The following is a 21,606-nucleotide window of genomic DNA, read 5'->3' as shown; positions in this document are numbered from 1 at the left end:
TGTATTTGACTCACTTAGAGGCTGTTATATAACTCACTAGTGATCCAGATTTACAGCCTCTCAGACTCCTGCAGGCTGCAAAACAGCGCTGCTACTAAGCCATCATGTACCAGCTTGAATTCTAAGAGTCAGGCTGGATTTCTTGTGGTTTTTGCATAAATACTTTGTAGCCCATTACAAAGCATCTGTCAACAGTTGTGCCTATGTGACTCAGGCCAGATTTGAGCTCCGTAATTGGAATTTCCCATTAAAATGACTTTGTAAGAATTACTCGATGTACAAATGAGATCATTCTATAGGAAGAGCAAATGGAAAACAAATCCAGTAAAAATGTACTTTTAAATATAAAAATAACAAGACATGGGACTAATATGCATGGTCAAGGTCTTGGGGGAAATAATTTTTTATAAAAATTATACTTTTATGTAAAATAGCAATTTAAATACTAAGAGAAATGTATTCATATATTAAATGATTTAGAGCCTAAAATAAAGACTTTGACATAGTGTGATGAATTCTGATGTTCTTAGGAGAATTTTAGGGTTACAGGAATTACTTTAGGGACCTGAAATCATTAAAATTGAGACTGATCATTTAAACTGCCCTGAGTTTACAGCATACGGACAAAGAGCATGCATGGTTTAAAATATATCATACACAAGAAGTGTAATGTACAAATGTACAAAAGAAGTGTAGTGTACAAGTACAGGAGACTACAGACTCATGTAGCACAGAGTCGCAGGATGGCAGGGACTGGTGGATACCTCTGGTGATCATCTGGTCCCACACCCTGCTGAAGCAGGAACACCAAAAGCATTTTTTCCAGCACCATGTCCAGTCAGATTTTTAATATTTCCATGGTACTCTCTGTAGCCAACTGTCAATCAATCTCTCTTGACAACCTGCTCCAGTGTTTGGCCACTCCCACAGTAAAAGCATGTTTTCTTCTGTTCAGATGGAATTTAATGCTTTTTAATGACCACTGGCCCTTATTCTGCCAGTGGGAACTACTGAGCAGTCCCAATCCATGCTATCTATACAGATGGATTGGGATCCTCTGAGCTTCTCCATGCTGAACAGTCCAAGATCTCTGTCTCCCCTCACAGGAGAGATGCCCCAGCCCTTCAGTGATTCTTGTGGCCCTGAACAGGATTCTCTCCACAAAGTCTCTATTCTTCTTGCACTGGGAAGCTCAGATTGGCCATGCACTCAGAATGGTTCCAGATGTGAGTAAAAATTAAATGCCCAGAAGGAAACATTTTTGGAATGACACAGTATCATTGTCTGTGACAACAGAGAACATCCAAGGAGGAAATTATTCATGAAAACTGATGAAACTCATGAGCATATTCATAAAAAATTATAGGACACCACTGGCTGTATAACAGGCAGTAGAAAGTCCAGTTACACTAGAATTTTCATTTCTATCCTTCCTGAAATTAAAATAAAAATACAATTTGGTAATGTAAGTAGTATTCTATACGTTTTCCTGATACAGTTTTGTTTGATCTTCTTGTCACATTATGCAGGGAATAGTATAGGATGCTCTGAAAAATGTGCCAGACAGGTCTCAAGAGACTTCATTACTAGGCAACACTAATATACTCCACTGATCATTGCTAAAAAAATAGAGATCTAAGTTAGAGAAAAATAATTCTCTTTCAGAACATAATTTACAAGTCACCTCAGGAAAAGGTGGGAATAGAAATTTGGCTTGGAAATGAAATGGAATCACAGACTGTACCCACAAGGTGGTGAAACATACAGAACTGGAGATGTTTGTCAAATTCACGTTGAGACACACAGTTTTGCAAAAGCCATTTTCTTTGGCTTTTCAAAGGAAGAAATCAGGGGAAGGTCCTGCGTAATTTTAGAAGTTCCAGTTAATGGGAGAAAAGTCTAAACATGACCTGACTTTGAGGTCAAAAATATAAAGCAAAGGGAAAAAAAAAAAAACAAACTGAAAGCAACTGTGATTTTGGAGGTTGGATTCAGGATTACCATAGGCAAGTCTGTTGACTTCTTTAATACAATAAATTGACAGTTTTCAAGTTGGTACACTAAACCACAGTCATACTGATGATGGATGTAACACAAATACTAATGAACAGTGTCGTCCTAATAATTCAGTCAGGCATAGCACCTTCACAAGATGCAACTGCAGCATTTAAGAAGAGCCCTGAGCTTGGAGCTGTGCAGAGTAACATTGAATGGCTCCTAAGAGTGATCATGATCACCAGTGACAGCAGCTCTTTCTTGCCCCATCATGCTCACCCATACCATGGGGGAGCAGTAAGAGGGGGGCATCTATTTCCCAAGCACTTGGATTGCAACTGGGAGTTTTCACTTGCTGTGAAATCTGATACACAGGCAATAAAAACCGGGCATGGCACACTGAACTGAGCTGCGTGTTTCAGGATTGCAGATTCTCAAGGCTCCAGTCAGAAAAGGAGAAAAAAAACAGCAAGGAAAATGTTTTTCTATGGTGCAACATGGAGCATGCCAAACAGCAAACAGCCACATAGGTGTAGATAACTGAACTCTGCCACTCGTGGTGTGGGATGCCTGCCACAAGCTGACTGAAAGAAGTGGGGATGTTACACCTGTGGGGATGTTACACATCCAGTGCTCCAAGGTACCAGCACCAGGTCACCCCCCCAGGGCTCCTACTTCCATCTGAGAGCTGATGTTAGGGAGCATCATGCCTCCCTTCTTTTGCCTCTTCCCGTTTCATCCCCTCACTGAGGCCAGTCATTGTAACACCTCTTTCTTTATTCTCAGGTTTAGTGGCAGCTATCTCAGTCTAGAACTAACCTGAGAACTGATTTTACATCACATTTAATGGTGGCTACACAACTGCTTTTCATATGGAACTTGTCAAAATCTGGTGTGCCAGCCTCTGATCTTTTTTCTTTTTCCCTTTTATGGCTGGCATAAATATCTGTAAGAGGACTAGGGAAACAGAAGAGTGGGATGTGCTAGGATGATATTTTAAATGCTAAATATCCTAGGAATGTTTCTGACCTGATGTTGGTCTTTCTAGGCCAGGCATGTAGTAATTCCACACCAGCCAACCAATTTGAATGCTGTACTAACACTTAATGAAGTTTGAATTTACAATACAATATTAGGCACTTTTATTAACTACTTCATTAGGAAAAACAGCATGGTTATGAGGATGATGTTAAGACATTTAATTCACTTTTTGCAAGACAAACAAAAGTATCCTCCAAAGTGTAGCAAGACAGTATTTCTCACTTTGTTTATACTACTTTTACCTTGATTGCAGTGCTCCTGTCCTTTTGCAAGGTGCCACTTAATATCAGCAAAGCTAACATGACCTGCTCTGCAGGAACGTCACTGGAGCTTCTTTTGAGAAATGCAGAGTGAATTTCAGAAAATACTCAGTTGATTTTGTTGTGGAGGGTGCCTTTACAAACACGGTATTTTTGGCCACATGTAACATCATAGAAAGAAACTGTAACCTCACTGTAATCTACAGATATTCTTCTCACCCACTTAAGTGGCATCAGGGACTCAACCATCATAGTTAGTGTATCTGCTGAGCTTACCATTCAAAGCACCCTTACCTATAAATCTGTATGGCCTGAATCCAGCTGAGAGTGATCTGAACTACTTGCACGGCTAAATATATACCTCTGTTTCTGAATCCTATCCCTTAATGAAGACATTTACAAATCTCAGAAGTACTGCTGCATTAATAGCACTACGTGAATGTGTAATCAATAGGTATCCAGAGAGAGCAGGCTGAAATATTACTATTCAAACACTTTAACACTGCCTCGAAATTGCAACTACAAGAACTTATTCCCTACACAAAAAGTTGCAGTTATCTAAACCTCCAAAGATGGATTATAGATCTCTGCTCTGGGGCACAGTGCAGCCCTTTATTTCAGAGAAAGGGATAAAATCTCCTGAGGCCGTCAGTTCGAAGTGCCTGGCCTCAGTGATGGATACAAGGAGCCTCTCTGAGGTGAGCTGTTGCTGCCAGGGGCACTGCCATTCCACCTGCTCTCTGCTGGAGTACTCAGGCACACATCCTCTCTTCAGAACTGTCCCCTCCCAGTCTCTATAGAGACCCAGATCCAAAGGTGCTCACCATCTCATTTTCTCTGTGCACATATAAAACATCTCCTTATTTACAGCCATCAACTGACCTATTTTAGGAGGAGATTAACCTGAGCCTAAAAATATCTACTTTTCTCCCCTAAGACAGTGAGAGCAATCAGCTCAGCTGTATATATTTACCCTACAAAAATATAAATTTAGGAGAGAGGAATCCCAGCTTTGCTGACATATTTAGCTCCGGAATGTTTTCTGCAAAATGGCTGGCTGCTGGCGCAGGCTGGCCGTGAGGAGACTTTCAGTAGCAACCATGGCGAAGGGGGAAAAAGCAGAAGGCTTATCAGGCTTTTCTTCCCAGTTTTCTTTCCTTCTTGTTTCTTCACTGGGGATAACATGAAACAATTGTTTCCTCTGAAGCTGGACTGGGACTGTGGCAGTACTAGATGACAGCTTGGCTCTCTGTGCAGGAGAGGAGGCTAATGAGGTTCCAGCAATTTAGGTGGAGGACTTCCTGGCCCACCAGAGAATGAGGTGTCATAAAGGAGCTGCCAGAGTAGAAACTGAAATCCAAGTTTAAGCAGCGTCTTACAGCTTTTTTCCTTCCCCAAAAACCCTAGGCAAGTAATTTTGTCATTAATGTACTGCAGTAGCACTGGGAAGCTCTAATTGAACCTAGGGACCCATAACGACAGAAGCAATAAAAGCAAGTAATGAACCACTCTATCTTTGCTCAGAAGAGACTGTAATTGCTCTTTTCTTCCTTTATGCCCACCTGCAAAATGCAGGCAGCAGAGACCTACCAACCTCACACGGGGATCAGGAGAATGATTCCAGAAATGTTTATAAAATGCTTACAAGCCATGGAAACAGCCACCTTAGAAAATAAGAGACATTAAAAACTTGGCTTGTGAAGCAGTGGAGCAGTATCTACCCATTTGTCACACTTACAAACAATATCCCATTTGCCAGTGGTATAGACCCATGATCCACGGCTGGCAACCGTAGGCCTGGCGCTGCCTTCTGGGGCATTATGAGACCAGCAATGTCTTTGCAGGTTTGCACCCAAAGGCCATTTGAAAGCCTAAAGCATATTAAGCACAGTCTCTGCGTGTTGTTTTCTATTGCTGACAACTCATATTGATTCCCTGTCACCAGGCAGCTGTGCAGCCTTTAAATTTAGGCTGTAATCTCCAAAGTGGGGAACGTGTGCTGATGTTTGTAGGCACGGAACATGCCGGATCTTCACACGGCTCCACCACAATCCTGTCTAGACCGCTTTCAGGGAGACAAAAACACCACTAACTGAGTATCTCCATACCAACCCCTACCCCTGCCTGAACTTTTGTTTCCTTTAGCTCAAAACTTCCACCAGCTGAGCTTTTCTTCCCCAAAGAGCACGAGTAGGTGAGTTTCCTCGTGATGAGGAGGCTGCTCCCAGGGCAGGCAGAGCGCAGCCTTTCAGTGCTGGCTGCTCAAGGGGCTCTTTGCAGCTGCTGCAAAAGCTGCTGTCAGCACCCCCCAGCAAGCACCCCTACTGACCCAAAAAAAGGGGCTTTGTTAAGGATGATCCTGCCTGCATGGACACTGCCCTCAGCTGGTAGGGAGCCAAGCCCTCGGCCGCTGCACGTCAGCAGAGCTTGCAGCCTGGGCTCAGTGCTGGCTGCAAGACATGGGGAAGACAATAGCTTTTGTTCTTTCTGACCTCCCTTTCTCACTCTGTTATGAAGCTAAGAGGGAAAAACTCACTGGTTTCTATGCAGTGGGTGACCAGAAGTAGGAGCTGACTGACCCAGAGCCCAACACTGCTCTGCAGGAAAGCCATCACACAGCCAGAGGGCTGGGCTGCAGTTTTAAAGCGTTTTAAAAATCATCTCAGTGCACACATAAAGTAACCATGTATATATGACAATGTCTTTGGAAAGTTAAATAGTGACAGTGACGGTAAGTGCTTGAAGGATATACTAGCAGTTTCTTCAGCCTTTTCAAGTCCTGGATGGATGTCAAGAAGTCCTGGATGTGTGTCACTGTAAAGGGTGAAGAAAAATTGACTGATCTGATCATTTTAGGGAGCCCTTTTCCCTTTTGTCAAACTTACAGACAAAACTGACTGGGCTGCTATAACAGCAGCAACTGCAGAAACCCACCACATTGCCCAGGTCCAGAACCCTGTGTTTTAATTTCTAAGTAGATTCCTGTTAAGAAATCTTCTTACATCTCTGGAATACTTGAATATTACAGTATTTTCTTTTATACATCATTCTTGAATTTCCTGCCCTTTGAGTGTTCTGGGCTACATTGCTTCACCTTGACTGTGGGACCAAACTGCCCAGAATGCTGGACTAAAGAAGCTATATTGCTATACATACATGTCTGAAATGACTATAGGCTCTGTGCAACACCTGTGAGAAGGCTTAAGTGTCTGCTGTTATAACCCACTTCACTCAATGCAGAAGAAACAGTATAGCTCATACAAGATGCTTGAAGAAGTGGTAAAGTTGTCTCTATATTTAACAGCCCTACTGACTGTTTCATTTAGAAATGATCCTTTGAAAAATGTGACTTACAGCAGAAATAGCTACAATAGTCATTAGGAGAGACAGAAAAGCTCACCACCAATATAATGTAACACCTAACCAATCTGCAGCAATGACTGTTTCTTCTGAACAAAGTATGGTTTTGTGTCTGAGCTAGCAATGCAGAGAAAAATTGACTTCTAAGTTGCTCTGACTAGGGTATAATACAGTTACCTACATGAGATAGTGCTGCAAAAAAAAATAGGAACTTCTAAAATATGATTCATCTTATCCTTAGGCAGATATCAAAAATAATTCTAATGAACCTCACTGCAAAAGTACTTATTTCCTTTCAATGGCCATAGAGGGACTTCAGATAACTAACTGGGGCATATTTTCTATTTGAAGTTGTCACAGATCCGTCACATCCATTCCCTAGAGCTTTGCTGTCAATATAAGGCTTTTGATAGGGCCAAATTCCTGTGCTCATTCTGCATTATTTTATTTTTTTTTAACAACACAGCCCCATGACAAGTCATCTGCCCATGATTCCAAGGAAAATAGAGGCAAAAACCAGCAATACCATTAGGCAGTGTCCACCCCCTCCATTCATTCTTAGAGCTCCACAGAAAATTAGGCTAGGTGGCTGTGTTTTACTAGCTAGCTATGCTTAAGTAGAACTACAACAGTAGTCCAACACAGTTGTCTAGACTGACTTTTTGATGCTGCCAAAAGCTAGAGCTCTAGCTTGTAAACAGCTAAAAATAAGGGGAAAAGTATGCTAACTAAAAAGGTAGCTAGGAGTAATAGAGGGTTGAAAGAGAGAGAAGAAAAACAGATCAAATGTCTTAGAAATATTTAGTTTTAATATACCTTATTTTAGTAATTCAATATCCATTGCAATGGAGGTGTCTAAGGAAGCAGTGGTAAACCTTAGGAAAAACAACGATGTTACCTTAGTGAGCAGAACACCACCAAACCTATCCATTTCCTAATAACTGACTTCTGCCTTAAATCACAAAATCAAAACTTAGTCTTGAATTCGGCTGCTCACCATTTCGCAGAGGTCCTCCCTGTCTCTCTCTCCATGTGTCTTCACAAGGAAGGCACTAATACATCCCAGCAGAGTCAACAAGCTGTGCTGACTATCTCTGCTCTCAGGAATAAATTCAAGGAGCCTCTTCTCCCCAGCTGTAGGGACAAGTAGTAAAAAAACTTTGCCTCTACATATGAGATTGCGGTTCCAGCTGTCCCTGAGAGCAACCTATGACAAGCTTCCTAAGAGCCATTTCCACTTTTCAAAGTCTCTTAAAATTAACATTTCTCTCTATTTATTATTCATTTAATTATATTCTTATACAAGACTTTTACACAGGGGTTTTGAGAGGCCGAATACATTATTTATCACATTTTACTAAACCAGAATTAAAGTCTGTTTAGAAGGACACTGTTTTCAAGTTCTCCCCTCATACTTGCAATTTTCCTGACGCTCTTGCAGGTGCTAATGGTGAAAAGTACAAAATTAAGAAAAACCCTGTAGATGCCTTCACCTCCATGCCTTCTCTGCACTGTAAGGAAATATCAGGGAAGTTTTCTTAAAATACCTTTTTTTTTTGAGAGAAATTTCTCAGTGGCTACAAGTGAATGGATAGTTTGTGAACAATGAGTGCCTTAATGTTCAGTGTGGAAATAAAATCTGGGATAGTGGTGAAGTTACTGTCTCCTCATTACTCTGACTTCACCACGCTTATTAGAGGAAAGCAATTTAAGCATATCTCCTGCTACAGAAATAGCTCTTTCCTTTATCAAAAGTTAAACTGTGACTTAGTTTGAGGTGTTAAAAAGGAAGATGTACATAAACTATGTTAGCTACTATCTCCAGACACTACAAGTTGTTTCCTTACCAACAGCTGGAAAGCTCACTTGTTGATCAACACTGATCAACCTTGGCTATCTTTGTGGCCGACTTGAAATTCATCAGGAATAAACACAGGTCCTCTTTTTCCTGTGCTCACAAGCTTGGGGATCTCATTATTTTCAGAATATTCATTAAACTCTCTACTTTAAAAATAAAGAGTTTTGCTGCTGAGTGACTAGTGGGCAGCTGCTTCATGTATCAATTCCATGATACAAGATCTGATAACCCCATGGGCTCAGGCACTGTGTCTTCAGGAGACAGCTGTCATAAATAGACCCCACCTTACAGTATTTGATATTGTCAAAGCACCAATTAACAGCAATTAACTAATTCATCTTCAGGGCAACCCTGTGAGCTAGGTAACACCGATATAATTAACACAGGAGTAAAATGAGATTTAGGAGTTAAGTCAGTTGCCTGGGCAGGGGCCTTCATGGTCTAGTGGATTAGACATCTGCCTCTCCAACCAAAGACGTTGAGTCTAATCCTTTTTCTGACACTGATTTGTTGCATGACCTTAAGGAAAGACAATTAACTTCTCTGTTCCAGCTGCCCTAGAGATAATGATGCTTACCTACCTTGGTGACACATGGGCGTTTGGAAACTGTACTAAATTATACTCTTAATGTATTCTTTGGGACTGTCAGTGCAAGAGGTGAAACATTAAAGCTAGAAAGCTTTAATGTCCATGCTATTTTATCTAATTCTTCCTCCCCACACCAGAAATAGCCTGGGGTTAAGATCAAATTTCTTGGGTTAAGGTGCTCCTAGTGAAACTGCTTCTGGCATCAGGAATTTTCATTACCTCCTGCTTGACCAGTGAAGTTATTTAGACTACAGGTCAGCACTAGAATTGCAGTGGGAAGTTATTTTAAATTTGGCCACGGAAGAAAGCAGCACCCTTCCCATGCTACCATGAGGTAATAAGCAGACTGCCACAGCAATTCCCATCAAGCACCCTGGATTCAAAGGCAGCAGAGCCTGCTGCAGAGACCCCTGAGCTTCTGCATCATCCCCAGCTCCCCCTAAATGAGACTTCTGCAGGATAATTTCTACAGGTGTCTTGACCCTTAGCAGGGATGCAATTCTGCAGGAAAAGTACCTGCATGCATGTACCCCTGGAGCAGAGCAACCTGATCTTGCCATCTTGGAGCAGTAGGGAGCTGTACTTAAGAGAAAGACAACTAAAACCTGCTCTGGTCATTTCATTTTCATCTGTCCCTGAACTTCTGTCCTTTTCACTACATGCCATAGAGTGTTAAATACCACTTCTGCAGCGGGCATTTAAGTGCCCAGCAGGTATCTAGGCTGGTGGCATGCACAGGTAACGTTATATCACATTTTGTGTATTTGACCGGGCTTTTAATTATTTCTGTGAAATACTCTCTTGCTACGCATCATGTTTCCTCGGCCCATAAAATCTCCCACAATTCTAATGTACCAAGAAATCAGTCAAATAGGACATAAGAATTCAACATTTACCTCTATTTATGTGAAAAAGATTAATTTTCTTTTTCATAATGAAGAAAACACCAGGCACTTTTTGCCTTTTTCCTGCTGAATTATAGCAAACATAGTGAACTCTCATGCAGCCAGAAAATTAATAACCTGCTCCTGCCTCTGCTGCAACCATGATCACTTCTCAGCATCCTTTCTGCTGCTGATCTGCTGTGTACCAGCTCTTTCATTTTGCTGCCCTGCTCTCTTCATCCTCAGATTGGCTAGCACCAGTTTCTTCTCCACCCTCCCAGCTCCAATGATAATGTGTTTAACATTTACTTTGATGCTATTCCTTGAGGCTTTTCAAAAACCTTTTTGGAAAGAAGACCATTAAAAAAATAAAGCCTTTAGGGAAAGACAGTGAGGAAAGCTAAAGCAAAAAGGGTATGTGCTTATGTATCATATTCCCGTGTAGGTTTTATCTTGCTGCAAGCCTGGAGGTGACTCAATGCAAACCCATACTGCTGTAAATAAGGAATAAATATTGTCCTCTCCTAAATACACCTGGACTAGTTCAATAAACTCTGACTTACTGGCTGCTACTTGTACAAACATATTCATATTAAATGCCAATAAATTACTAGAGAGCTGTCAGATCAGTAATACAGATATTCCCTGAAGGCTGAAAGATTGTCTATAGCTTGTCCCTATATATTTACTTACTGCAGAGGCCAGTGGTGTGGCTAGCACAGATCAAATGGTTCCATGTCTACACACTGTGAAAGAACTTAAAGGTGACTTGTAATACCTTATAAATGTATTCTAGGATTTTATTCTGAGCATGGCAAGGAGCATAAACTAAAACTCTATTCACCCCTCTCAGGCCTGAAATAGAAATCCTTAGTGCTGGTTTTGACACAGATTAAAATTACCTCTGCGCTAAGAGGTGATTAACATGTAATGCATTTGGCACTAGCAGGACACATAATTACATTCAGACAGATTACTGGGCACTCCTAAGCATTTGTAGCCTATCTTGTAATGTTATCTCATGCACTCACACGTTTGATTGGGATGCTATTTTCTTTTTGGTCTTACTATGTGGAGAGGTAGAACCTGTAATTTACTGCACCTAATCTACTAATACATGGAAACAAACATCCATTTAACTTTAAGGTTGAGCTTCAGATCTCTGCAGCATCAGGCTCTTTGTTTAAATATGTATGTTTTAGTATTGCATATTTTGCAAGATTTCACAGAACTATGAAACGTACCAGGTTTGTAGTCTAGACTAGAAATCAACAGATGCAACTTAATCTATTGATAGAGTAAATAATATGTAATACCAGGAAGGGTAACTTCTTTTTCTTTGTCTTATTAATTCTTTCCAGTGGCTTTTGTTTAATCCTGTGTATAAACAATTACAATCTCCTGTGAGATGTTTTCCCATTTTCAAGTTCAGAATTAAATGGGTGATTTGCATACATGTTTTTTAAAGTGGAATGTAAAGGTGTCTGAACCTTCAGATTTATATTGGCTTTGCTGTAAATTAATGCTGCTGAAGTCAATGAACACACTTGAACCTGCAGTGACCTTGTAAAATACTGGTGGCTATTTGGATGCAACAGAATCTATCTGGATTGGAAGAGGGAAAGGAAATCAGTTCATCTTAAGTTTGGTAATGTGGTATAGTTACTGTAAACAGTGTTTTTACTTCTTAGTACGATCACTAGAAGACAATGTATAGTCAGTATTAAATCAGGGCAGATACAGACGATAAAGGCAAAGCTTAATCTTGCTAGGATTAGTGACTCTAAATTGATACGGCTGAAAAACATTGCAAAATGCTGGAGTTAGGTGGCTTCAGGGGCTAGCAAAATGCCTTGCCTGGTAATTACCAAAAGTCTTCAGAGACAATGATTGCACCTGGAAGCTCTGATTTGATTACCAAAATAAAAAAAAAAAAAGTCTACTGCAGTAGCCTCATTTGTACTTTAATTAAGAGCTTTGTTTTTAAATATAACCATCTGATTCCCTGGGGATATTTTTAAAGTAAGCTTCTGGCAAGGCAGCAGTGTGGTGGATTAGAGGCTTGGAATTGAGGAAAAATCATCGTTCGGCATACAGTTTAGAATAATGTGTGCATATATACAAATACATGTGTATTAAACATCATGTAACAGGATACAGGACTGGATTTATTAAAGCCAAATGGAAAGATATTTCCTCTTTTAATATTCTAGATCTCTTTTAATATATGCGATGCAGATATTGCACTGCAGTCTGATTCATGTAAATACCATAATAATTGCACATCAATCTGATCAGTCCAGTGAAAGCTCTGTTTTACTCCAAACAGAAAACCAAGTTATCAATTCAGCTGTCTGCATCTAGAACTCCATCTAACAGTGGCTTTTACACTTGATGTGGAGATACAAGACATATCACCCATCAACTGACCATTTATCTCAGAGTATGCAGGCATGACTTGAAAAGCAGAAGGCTCAGATAAAGCACAGTCATGGAAAAGAAGCAGCAGGGTAGCAGCAAGTTGGGAAGAATGGGGATGCTAAAGAAAAAGAAGAGGGCTGGGAGGGAGGCTGAAAGATCTGTACTAGAAATGTCTGAACATGAGAAGCCAGAAAATGGTATTTTTCTAGTTCTTGTTCCAGAAGAGAACTTACAGCTTCCAAATTTTAATGGGCAAGCATGTGCATCCATGGGAAAATCTTCAAGCTGCATGGGACATTCAGCAGAGATGGTCAATCTGTGGGGGAGTAAAAAGAAAACACGTTATTTTTTTTTCCCCTGCACTTTTCCTTTAGGCCCCTCACTGCATTACATGAATGCTGACACAAGCACACTTTTCCTGAAGGCTCCTTGCTCCTGCTGAAATCACAGCAACCCCCTGTCAAACTGCACATGAGATAAGCCAGGTGGACCACTCTGTATGCATGCCCTAGGCATTACCTAGTAACCCTGAGACATGTTAAATGATTTTATCTATGTAGGCCGTCCCAATAAGATCATTCTTTCTTATTATTATGTGAAGAAACTCCTGTGATGGAGTTTCTGCCATACACCTTACACTTACCTGCTCTCTGTACATTCTACAACTGGACTAGGAATTTGACTCCTGGGTCAAACAGCACTGTTACAGACATAAAGAATCACTGACTTTATAGGTAGATACAACTGTTTAAATCCATTAAATATTTACAGATAAAAGTATATAATATAACTAATTACAGCTATATATAAAGTTATATATAATCAAGGATACATATGCATCACTTTATACACACTATAGTTAACTTCTATGGAAATCACGTGGTACTGGAGTCCATTTCAGTTCAACACACTGAATTACCTGGGCATCTTGTCAGGCAAAACAACAGGGTAATTTTACCCTGCATACTGCCTAGGGAAGCAATTCTATCCTGGACTCCCCAGCCACTACGTGGAAATATTTCATCTAGACTGGACATAGGGTTAGGAAAGTAAAGACCTTTAGGCAAATAGAGATGTTTCCCATGGATGTTCTGCATGACTGACAATCAAGCTGAAGACTAAGAATAGTCAGAGGTAAATTTCTGAGCAGTGTAATATCAGTTATATTGATAACAAATGCATCAAATATATCAAATATCTCAAGAGAGCCAAAACTTGCTCCTAGCACAAGGAAAATCTGTTGTTTATGCCATTTTGATATTTGCATAATACAGACAGTTTGCTCAGGATAGTGAGAATGAAAATCTCATTTTACATTATGAATATCTTTATGGCTTTCTCATTTTATGCTGTTATTCCACCTCAGAGGAAACCCAGAGACATCCAAGGCTCTACAGACTGCCTGGTGCTAGGGTGACACAGGGCTCTACTGAAGGGCAGCCTGGTTCCTACCCAAAGTATTGCTTGGGGAGTGAAAATCTCCAAAGAAATCCACAACACCCTACTACCAGCATGTGAAAGTATGCTTTCCTATCACTGCAGCAACATGGAGCCATATACACTGGCTATATGTACAGCCACCTCTTATCAGCATCCCAGAGTGCCACAAGAACTTCTGCCCAAATAATCTGTGTACAGATGGCACAGTGCTTGGCCAGTCCATGTCTGTACAACACAGGGATGCCTTGCCAGGGCACTACAGCTACACAGACAATAAACTGGGGAAAACAGCTCCACTCTGCTAACACACACAAATTCTGGAGCTGTACCAGTGGCTGGAAATGGCAAAATAAGCACAGAAAATGCAACAGTATCATTGGCTAGAGATCATATTCTGAGGATGATCTGGAAAATAGGAAGGGAAAAAAGCAAAATGCACAGAGTAATAGAAAATGTAAAGATAATATGCCATAGAAAACCAAAGAAAAAGAAATCCAGAACAGGCATAATTTACCATTTGGTAAGAACAGACAGGATGATACAATATAGAAAAGAAAATACTGAGGCCTGAGATGCCTGCACTTCAGCAAAACTGTTCTTGAGCTGCATTTTTGTGAATGATATTTTAAGATCACTCAGATAGGTAGCTGTCTGTGGTGGAGACCGCCCTTGGGCACCAAAGCCAGCAAAGCCAAAGTTACCAAAAGTGGTGTGTGGGTGAATTTAGTAAGCTGGTTCTAGTAGTATCCTGCCCAGAACTTACATCCTTTTCACAAAAATCACTCTAATGGGGGCTTGAAAGCAAGGCTGCCATCCCTCCAATGCATCATTTTATTTTCTGTGTTAAGTACTGCAAATTTAACCTTCTTGATAAATTCAGAAGCCTTGCTCCAGGAGCCTGTAAGAAAGCCGGCGTGTTTTGCTGCAGTCCATCTCCTGTCTCTTTATCTACCAACAGTTTACGCATGTCATTTCAGAGCTGCAGCTTGACAACATTTTAATATACACACTTGTCGTCTGCAAATATCGAAGGAGGGGATGCCTATATCCATCTTACAAAGACCATGGGTGTAGAATCAGGAAGTGAAGGAATATTCAGTGCAGAATTATGCATAAGACCTTCTGCTTCATCTGGCTGTCCTATGAATTGTATCTCTGGAAATAACCCTTGTGTGTAATGAGGAAGGCTGGAGACATACATCAACTATAAATGTGGAAGAGAAGTGAAGATGAGTTGCACAAAGACTGTGACCTAGTGGAATTTAATTAAGTCCCTCCAGAAATTATTTTTGCCTGTCTTAAATAAGAGGGTAGCAGATAAGGCTGGAGGGCGTCCGGCTGCCACTACCTGATCCAGAAGCCACAAAAACTCTTGTGATGCCAGGGCTACTCCTCTGTCCCCTCTGAATTCCTCATCCAGTGATGAGGAAAAAGGCAGAATATCCCTTAAAAGGGTGCTGCCTGCTGCAGTCTTCCAGGTCTATCCTAGGTAGGGGATAGGGAGATATCCCTAGGGGTAGGGAGAACCAAGTTTAGGAGCTGTTAATGTGCCTGGGGACAGCCTTTCCTTCATTAGCATGAATTCTTTGGATAAAAAAAGTTATTTTTGCTCTATATCAATGATATCTGCGTGATTCTTTCTTTTCCCCATGCTCCTATCCTAGGACCAGTCCTAGTCTGGCCATCTTGAACAAATTAACTAGCTCTAACTATTTGTTACCTACTATTAAGAACACTGCAGTTGAGCCTCTTAGGTGATTTTTATGTGTTCAGTGAACACTCTCCTAGAAATCTCTTACAAAAGTGTGCATTACCCAAGGCTGTTGAAGTGTCTTGTAATGGCCAATGTGACAAAAAACTTGACAGAAAACTTGTAAAGAAAGCTTGACTGTGGGTTCTGATTCACAGCACAAATGTCACCACCCTGAATTTCTGTAGGTGCTCTGTGCTCAACAGGAACTGGTTTTCATAACTGTGTGAGAACCTGAAAAACAAAGTCACTCAACTGACTCCTGGTTCAAAGAGACTGGATGTTCTACTGCATACAGAAATGAAAGCAGCACAGCAGACATCTACACTCTAGGGGCTGGAAGCAAGGGCTGTTGCATACAGATTTGCTCTGAGATGCAGAGTACAAACTATAGATTCAGATCATAGCCACAGGAGTCTCAAAAAATTGGTATGTGTGTCTACTCCTTCAAATATCACCAGCAGTGATATTTGCACACTTTGGCTTTTAACACTGTGAAAAAGCTTAGGGACCCTTTGTATATTGTAGTTTACATAGTTGGTTATTACACAGTCCTTGGTCACAGCCAGCATGGCTCCATGTTTGTCAAACCTGATTTTCTTCAATGACAAGGTAACCCATCTAGTTGATCAAGGGAAGCCAGCTGATGTCATCTTTTTGGATTTCCATAAAGCTTTTACTATTGTCTCTCACAGTATCCTTCTGGACAAAAATATCCAGCACACATGTGAGGGGGGAGCAACTGGCTCAGGGGTTGGACACAAAGGGTTGCACTGAACAGGATGACAGGAGACAGGTGGCCTGTCACTAGTGGGGCCCTGCAGGGCTCTGTCACAGGTCCTGTGCTCTTCAACATCTTTGTGAATTACTCGGATGCAGGACTGGAAGGGATACTAAGCAAGTTCACAGATGAAGGCTGGGAGGCCCTGCAGAGAGACTTGAACAAATCAGAGGCTGGGCAATCACCAACAGTATGAAGTTCAGCAAGGCAAAGTGCCAGAATCTGCACCTGGGATGGGGCAGAATGTATGGACAGACCGGGGAATGAGATGCTGGAAAGCAGCACCATGGAAAGGGACATGGGGGTCCTGATCAAGTTGAACATGAATCATCAGTGTGTTCTGGCAGCCAGGAGGGCCAACTGTGCCCTGGGGTGCATCAGGCACAGCATCACCAGCCGGGCAAGGGAGGGGATTGTCCTGCTCTGCTCTGCTCTGGGGCAGCCTCACCTGGAATATTGTGTGTGCAGTTTTGGGCGCTGCAATATAAGGAAAATATAAAACTATTAGAGAGTGTCCAAAGGAGGGCAACGAAGATGGTGAAGGGCATTGAGGGGAAGCTTGTATGAGAAGTGGTTGAGGGGAGCCTACAACTTCTGTGTGAGGGAAAGAGGAGAGGTAGGCATTGATCTCTTCTCTGTGGTGACCAGTGACACAGGACCCAAGGGAATGACCTGAAGTGTCAGGGAAGGTTTAGCTTGGTTATCAGAAAAAGGCTCTTCACCCAGAGGGCAGGGCACTACAAAAGGCTCCTCAGGGAAGTGGTCACAGCACCAGCACGACAGAGCTCAAGAAGCATTTGAACACATGGTGATTGTTGGGAATGGTCCCAAGCAGGAGGAATTGCACTTGATGCTCCTTTTAGGTCCATTTCAATACAGTGTATTTTGTGATTACAACTTACTTACTCCCAGTTTGCATTTATTTAAGGAAGAAAAAGGAGGCCTGAGCATGCATACATGAAACATTTGCCTAATCCTTTTAACATGGTGACTCCAGAATGATCTTGCTGTGCCCAGTGCAGCACAGTTATCTGAGCTAAAGACAGTCACCAAACCAGGATTTTTCTGTCACAGCACAGAAAAGGCAGTTCTTTCCAAGAGAAGCTTTTAAAAGCTTCCCTCCTCCACCATAATTCTGTCTTAATAAAAGCCCTGTGTGATTAGTTTCACTCAAACAGGGTCTATGACAAGATTATAAACAGCTGTTAAGGGTTCTTTGCAATAGGAGAATGAAACTCTGATTTTATTGAAGATAATGGTAAAATTCTCCCTGACTTGAGTGGGGCCACCATTCACCCAAAAAATGTAGCAAACCCTAATTATAGTTGCTGATTTCTTAATGACAAAATTTTGTTCTCATAATGCTCAAAACACTCACACTATTAACACTTGCTATCCAAGTGTTAATCAACCAACAAAATACTATTCTGTACCTTAACTATCTGAAAAAAAAATGTCAGGTATACAAATTATTTAATCTATCACCTATAATTGTACAAGAAAGCTTTAGCAAGGCTTCATTATGTATAGTTGTTACATTAAGAACATTATGTGATTACTGACATTCTGTTTCAAGACACATAAAAAATATCTAAGAAAAGCAGCAAGTAGCAAGACTTGTTCACTTCAGAAAAGTCACCTTCAACCATTTCCACCAGGGAATTAAGCATGACAATGCTTTCAAGAGATTGCTCCTTTTTAGCAAGAAGGAAAAGAAGGAGGTGTTAAAATCAAGGATGCGCCAAGGAAATAAATTCAGATATTAGGGAGGCAGACAATTGGAGTAAGTGAGCTTCAGGGTGAGGTGAGAAACCCATAGTAGCAGTCCCCAGGACAGGAGGCACCCTGGCCTAAAAGAGCCTGTTTTAGGTCACTGCAGGGACTCCCCAGCTGTTCCCATGATCTCCTCAATGCAAGGAGCATCTGTTCCTACTTGTGGGTAAAGAGAGGGGGAACTGAGCATCCTTCTCCTACCCTGTAAGTGCAGGAAACATTTCCCAACATTATCTGCAGCTGCCAGGCAGGAGGTGAGGGCAGTCACCTGCCCAGGGAGCCACAGACAGCTGCAAACCTCACTTTTTCTTATCACCCACTAACTTTAATATGAAAACAAATTAAAACAGAGAGCTCTAGAATGAGAGGGGAGCAGAAAGGCAGTTACCAGCAGCTTTTGGGAGAACTTAATTTAAGATAAATTTTGAATAATAGGAGTTACAGATGAAGGGGACACAGGAAAACTTTTGTTGGTACTAAATCCCCAAACTAATCTCCAAACCAGCTCCATCTTCTTAGTTGTTTATTTCTGTGCAGTACCCTTACCCCTGTTTAAAGGGAGCATTTAAATGCTGTGCTGGCAAACATTACCTGCTATGGTGCTCAGGTGTGCCCAAGTGCCTTTCCCAGCACAAGACCAGCCTTCTTCCTTAATAAAAGGCAAAATATTTGCTTTAAACTCACTTTAAACCTACCACAATCTCTCTCCCCAACATGTCAAAAAGGAGTTAGGTGGATCCAGCCTTTAGCCAGGCTACATCCCACTCCAGTGGGCCTGTTGGCTCCCTGAGAAAGGAGCCTTCAGAGTTGGGTCAGACACTTTTCAGAAGCCAACTCCAGGAGAAGCTTCCTAGGGTACCTGCTCCAGTCAGACCTCAGCAGAATGATTTGAGCCCTTGTGGTATCTCCAGTATGCCCTCTGACACACATGGGGTCAGGAGAATGATAGAGTTCATGGTTTGGGTTGTTTTTTCAAACTGTGAGCACATGGTTAGGTTTGTGAAATCAGTCATTTGACCTTGACTGGTGTCACAACCATTCAGGTGTTCTCCCACTGTGAGGATGTCTAGGGAACACTTCAATCAGCAAACTGCTATTTCTTTCAAAAGGTTTTAAAGCAAGACTGTTTCAGGTCCCAGCACAGTAAGTGTATAGTTCAGGGAAATGATGTCTCCCTGTGTTCTTGAAGTAAATGTAATGTGCCAATATAAGCATATATATATATATATATATACACATATATATGCATATACAAACACATGTACACACACACTATACACACACAGACACACATAAAAATATACATGAAGACCTTTTTTGGTTCTGAAGCACTTGCCATACAGTCCTAACAAGCCCTGCTGGTAGTGGGTTAGAGAACACCACAAAGAAGTGTTGGAATGTGGAGAGGTGTTCACCCATGGAAACACGATGGCCGTAAGAGTCACCCTGAAACCTGCCCCTGGCTGGGTAACTGTCTGCAGCCTGGCTCAGGGGGAGAGAAGTAATTATTCTCAGTAACTCAAACACTGCTTTGCTCATGAATTTCCATCACTTTGTTGGAAAAAAAGCCAAAATACAGATTCAGGGCCTTGATCTGCATGTCCATGTGGGATGTGGAGGCAGTTCACCACTGCTTCCTACTTACAAACACTGATTTCTTTGGAATACACCAAATAAAGTGAACAGAGAAAAGAAAGTAAAGCTAAGACTAGAGTGAGGTGGTCTGCAGAAATTTCTGTCTTAGCCCATTTCACCTTCATAATCCCTCTGCCAAGAATACTACCATATGTCCCAACTTTCCTATGATGCTGAGATGTGCTATGTGACAATGAAATGTCCTTTAAAATGCTACAGGGAAGGGACTATGGAAGACTAAGAGTTCCAGTCATTGATGCTTTTGGCAGCTGTGAATACATAATTCAGGTGAATGGTGTACTTAACAGCAAAACTCTCATTTCAAGCAAACAAAATCCTCAGCATAGCTTCTGCTGAAGTGTGAAACAAGACTTTAATTGCCTAGATGAACTGTGCTGAAGACCAAGCTATTGTGACATGATCTGAGGTGGTAGAATTGATCTCAAAAGCTGTAAGAATGACCTATAAGATAAACTATAAGAATCTCCTCCCTGCATGTGGAGTAAATTGACATACCCAGAGCATACTCTTAGGGGAGGGGAGATGTTCAGCCTCTAGACACAGGAAAAAGAGAAAAAGGTAATGAAATAACCAACAGGACACACAAGTTCTATGATGTGGATTTGGGAGTTTACAGAAAGAATCGCAAATCAGATGTTTATAGTAGAGGTAATACCTTTCATTCTCCAGTATTTCTTTTAAATGCATAAAACCAATGGATGAAGCAGTGACCCGCTTTATCAAACCTTGCCATGCAAGTTATCTGATTAAGTTCAGCTCTGTTTTTTTATCAGACTAACTGGTGCAGTAAAAACCCCAAACTTTTTGACGGACAATTCCTTTTTCAGGTTCTCCTCCTAAAAACTTTACTTTCCTAAAGAAACTTTAGATCAAAATGGTTATGCTCTGCACAGTATCACACCCATTTACTGGATAATTTCACTTAAAAACCTCTCTAAGCTTTCTCTTCTTTATGATCCCTTATCCATGATGAATCCTCTTTTGGCACCCCATGAAGAAGGCTTCCAAACTTCTCTGCAGGAGCTTCTTTATTTAGTGAATTCTTGAATTAAAACCCAAAAATCTAACTAGCTCTAGCAATGCTGAGAAGCTGATGAAGTTGTTGATGCAGGTGAAATGGGAAAAAACATCTCAACCAGCCCACACTTCATTTTGCCAGGCCACACTTTCCCTAAGTCTGCCCATGCTACACATTTTGATTGTAATCTCCTTATCTGCATGGCTTTTTGACAGCAAATTCAATGAGGAACTAACTGCAGTAAGTACAGCTGTTCTTGTAATGCTGAGTAACACTGAAGCATCAGCTTCTTTTTGGCTCTAAAGAGAGGCCAGTCCCAGTTACTGGCAGAACCAGCCAGCAACAACAGTACTTGGTGCCAGTCAACTGCACATCCAACCTTTGCTTTCAGTGGAAGAAAACCCGAGTACGAGAGAAAGGAGCACAGAAAGCACACTAAATGATGAAGGCTAAGGACTGTGATGGACACAGTGCAGTCATCCTCCAATTTTCATATCACCTGCTAGGCAACTTGATGAGCGCAGGTTTTCTGACTGTCCAAAAGGGCTTTTGTTTTTCCATTTCTGCCTGTCAGTATGGCATGTGCTCCTCCATGAAGGCTACCTCACTGCACAGACATCCTTTTGCTTCCTCCCAGTTCACACACCCTTTTATATTTCTATGGACAGGCATAAACTACATGGAGTATTTTCTACTGAGAAAAATTATCTGGATTTATAAAGTAAGGGTAGGGGGAAGGACGATGAGGAGCAGACAACAGATGGGCAGTACCACCCCATT

General features: G+C 41.3%; 2 protein-coding genes across 13 annotated transcripts in view; one reads left to right on the top strand and one right to left on the bottom strand.

The window, feature by feature from the left end:
* The window catches only part of GABRB3 (gamma-aminobutyric acid type A receptor subunit beta3), a 196,492-nt gene that overhangs the window by 8,123 nt on the left and 166,763 nt on the right, over window positions 1-21,606 (top strand). The gene's annotated exons all lie outside the window — the stretch shown is intronic.
* Window positions 1-21,606, bottom strand: part of GABRA5 (gamma-aminobutyric acid type A receptor subunit alpha5) — a 56,662-nt gene that overhangs the window by 15,921 nt on the left and 19,135 nt on the right. For all 12 annotated transcript variants that reach the window (XM_088052189.1, XM_088052181.1, XM_088052178.1 and 9 more), the window contains one exon: window positions 12,642-12,724. In XM_088052189.1, coding sequence (XP_087908315.1) covers window positions 12,642-12,724 — 83 coding nt within the window. The remainder of the gene's footprint in view (window positions 1-12,641; window positions 12,725-21,606) is intronic.

This window comes from Pseudopodoces humilis, chromosome 2, assembly GCF_049639895.1.
Source record: "Pseudopodoces humilis isolate 2021_Gansu_Grassland_sample_001 chromosome 2, ASM4963989v1, whole genome shotgun sequence".
In the NCBI taxonomy this organism is placed as follows: domain Eukaryota; kingdom Metazoa; phylum Chordata; class Aves; order Passeriformes; family Paridae; genus Pseudopodoces; species Pseudopodoces humilis.
Note: the sequence above shows the minus strand (reverse complement) of the source record. Positions and strands in the feature narration are given on the sequence as shown.